The sequence below is a fragment of the Nannobrachium achirus genome, assembly GCF_963921795.1.
Source record: "Nannobrachium achirus genome assembly, chromosome: 13".
Lineage (NCBI taxonomy): Eukaryota > Metazoa > Chordata > Actinopteri > Myctophiformes > Myctophidae > Nannobrachium > Nannobrachium achirus.
Window position 1 is genome coordinate 17910304 of NC_137833.1, and position 3558 is coordinate 17913861.

Genomic DNA, 3558 nt, shown 5'->3' on the forward strand with positions numbered 1-3558 from the left:
GTGTGTGTGTGTGTGTGTGTGTGTGTGTGTGTGCGTGCGTGCGAGCGAGCGAGCGAGCGTGAATCTCTCGCTATGTCTTCACACAGCTCCTCCAACTTTTTATATAGTTGTGTGTAGGTGTGTGTGTAGGTGTGTGTGAGTGCAGTGGCACCAGTAGCGTATGTGCTGCATCTCTCGAGCACCCAGTGAGAATGAGGAGCACCCAGCCACAAGCGCCGTTGCTGGGCTGGGCGAAGCTGCCCGAACTTCTAGTATACAGTATACACTGTGTATGTATTTGTATGTATGTACTACAGTATATAGACTGATTTAATGTTTTGTCTCCATCCTTTCTGCAGGTTGCTAGAGACCACAATGCTTAATGCAGAAGTAAAGGAGGGTGAGATCCTGCCTCCTACCATTCAGAGGCTGATGAAAGGATACAACAAGTACCTCAGACCGTTCTTTGACAGTAAGGAAATCTGCACATACCGTACAGTACAGAAAATCATCAAGATGAACACACTTTGCTAGCTTGGGATGGCTCAGGGTTGAAGACAGGGTTAAGCAATTATCAATGTGACTGGTATTTAATTCCTCAGTACCCTCATACAGTACCTGTTGTTAGTCAACAACCACAGCCACAACACTAGAGGGAGCAACCATGATCTATTACCACCCAAATTTAAAACAACTCTACTACTCTGCCACCAAAATGTGGAATTCCCTGACACCATTCTTATTCCGACGCCCATTATTCCGACAATGGAAACAAGTCTCTAGTATGTATTTGTTATCCTTTTAGCCTTAATGTCTAACTGTACCCCATGCTGTTTACACTTCTGATTAATAAAGTATTCCATCAACAATCAAAACCTGCCCGTACAGTAGATGCCTAACCATCAAACACGCACGCACGCACGCACGCACGCACGCACGCACGCACGCACGCACGCATCAATCAAAACTAACCGGCACATACAATACACATACTGTAGGAATCAAAATGTTATTTGCACATATTCACCACCGTGAAAAATTAGATTATGCTCTGGCGAGAGAGAGAGAGACCTGATGTGCTTGTGTGTGCTTTTTTTGGAATATACTGTATGATTTTGCTTGCCTCACATTCATTCATGATATTTAACATATTTTGTGCAGACCAGTGCATAAATGTCTGAAGCATGCCTTGAAGGTGATGCTATACTATATATATATATATATATATATATATATATATATATATATAGTATATACTGTATATATGCAGCCCTGATCTAGTTGAATTTCACAGTGTGCATGATGGTGTCAAGTCAGTTTTATTTTATTTTTGAAGTGGTTCATAATAAAACAGGTTTGACATGTTTTGAAGTGCTTTGTAGTGCAACAGAAATGAATGCAGATAAATCATAATAGGCAAACTGTCACAAACATGTCAAGCTGAAGTGTGCATTCACATGTACTCGCACGTGCCTTTGTGTGTGTAGTACGCTATATATATAGATTGGAAGCAGTCTGAGTCTAAGTCTTGTCTGGTCTTAAAAGCCTAAGTACTTACACGTATCTCTCTAAATGAAGATTCACCATGTCACGATGGTTATCAGTTCTGAACCTTCATCCAAGATCACAGTATTGTGCTTACACTGCTTCATTGCATGGATTACTCAAATTCACTTCAAAGTCTGCACAACACAGCATAAATTTGCATTTCACATGCTGTATAGCTATGATGTAAACTTACAAAGAGAACATATTGTCATGTCAGTCTTTGATCTACCGCTCAACTGTTCAAAATGCATGTGTTGTGTAACTCAAAATGTACGGCGCATATCGCATCAGTGCTCTTAGGCCGCCTGAAGGGCAAAATGTGGGAGGAAATGGCTAACATTTATTGATTATTAGACATGGAGACACAAGTAAAGGTGGAAAAGTAAATGGCTGCTATGCCAGAGCCATGAACGATTTTTGTGTCAAGTTTGGAGACAATTGGACTGCTGCTCTGCTCTGGGTTTGTAGTCCGCATACAGTGTGGCTGGTGCCAGGCTTCAATTAAGGTAGGAAGATACGGGCGCGTATCGATATTTTGATGTCCTGTTGTTTCGAGGTCCAAGTTGTCCGAGGCTAACCTGCCTAACCGGACTACTGGGACCTCGACACAACAGATTTTGCCGGAAGATACCATCTGTAGATCTCACAGTTTGGTCTACAGTTCGGTCAGCTACGCAGACCTCACACATAATTCACACAGCCGATCCGACCAGTATGTCTGAGTGATACTTTCGGGGCTTTGTCAGAGTACCCGTTGTACCCGTCTGTCTGTGTCCCTTTGTGCCTATACAGTATACGGGGATGTTTGTTTCTATCCCTTTTATGCCCTTCCTCAGTTGAAGGACGATATCCTGAATGTTCTGAAGTGCTAGTACCACGTTTCATCTCGTTTCTTTACGCTTTCTCCCTGGAAATAATAATAACCCTGGCATACACATACCGTACACACGCCAGACACCACAGACCACTCTGCAGCAGAGTACCAACATTTTCGTTGAATGTGATACAATTATCAGGAATGTCAGGATTGTAAAGATGAAGTTTTACAAGTGTCACATTCAGGGACGGCCATAAGGTTCCGGGGGCTCCTTTCAAGAGCTAATGTGGGGGCCCCCCATATTCAACCTTGGAACAGACTGCAAAAAAAATGGGGGCGAGCTTTTCAGGTTAATACCTTCTGAAGCACATTTACAGTTGACTCCAGTCTATGGTTAGCCTATGTACCTTTTTCTTTCAAATATGAATCTGATGATTCATTTTAAGATGAGCCCTGATTTATTTACACCCTGTTTACTGCACATTTCTGACATGCAAAATTAAACCAACAGTTTTATTAGAATATGATAAGCTATCCTCCTGCATAGCTGTCAGTCATCCTATATTAAAATTGCCCAGAGGGTCAACCGACGTTGGGAGGGTGGACGTCACACACGTAACATGTGGACCTGCGAGGTGCACCGTTGCTCCGGTCTGCACCAAACTTAGCACCAACACTGGTCAGGTATGAGGTGGTTTGATGTGTGCATGGCTGCGTCCATGCGTGTGAGTACACGTGTATGCGTGTGTTTATCTTCACATGACTATCTTGTTTCTAGAGCCCCTTCTCAACATGCTGAATTTGTGTCTTCCTTGAATCATCACTGATCCAAATATTGTACTTTATTGTACTCCACTACATTTATTTGAAAACTTTAGTTACTAGTTACTTTGCAGATATAAATTATAATATTATAAAACATACATGAAACTCTCAAGCCCTATTTTATACCTAGGCTATGTGAAAATAGCTGATATAAAAGTTCACAACGTCCCATCGCAACACATTGTAAGCTTGTAGATCTGCTATTTTCAAACATTTTGTACCTTTACTTTTGGTACTGTACTTAAAGTACATTTTGATGCCAATACTTTCATATTTACTTTTGGTACTGTACTTTAAGTACATTTTGATGCCAATACCTTCATATTTTTACTCTAATACATTTTGAATCCCGGACTTTTACTTGTAACAGAGTATTTATACATTGCAGT

At 41.3% G+C, this 3558-nt stretch overlaps 1 protein-coding gene across 1 annotated transcript in view; it reads left to right on the top strand.

Annotated features, from left to right (window-relative positions):
- Positions 1-342: 342 nt before the first annotated feature.
- Positions 343-3558, top strand: part of LOC308297008 (gamma-aminobutyric acid receptor subunit pi) — a gene marked incomplete at its 3' end in the record, with an annotated part of 19778 nt that continues 16562 nt past the window's right edge. Inside the window, exon 1 of the mRNA XM_080740389.1 lies at positions 343-451. Coding sequence (XP_080596515.1) covers positions 355-451 — 97 coding nt within the window. The 5' untranslated portion in view covers positions 343-354. The remainder of the gene's footprint in view (positions 452-3558) is intronic.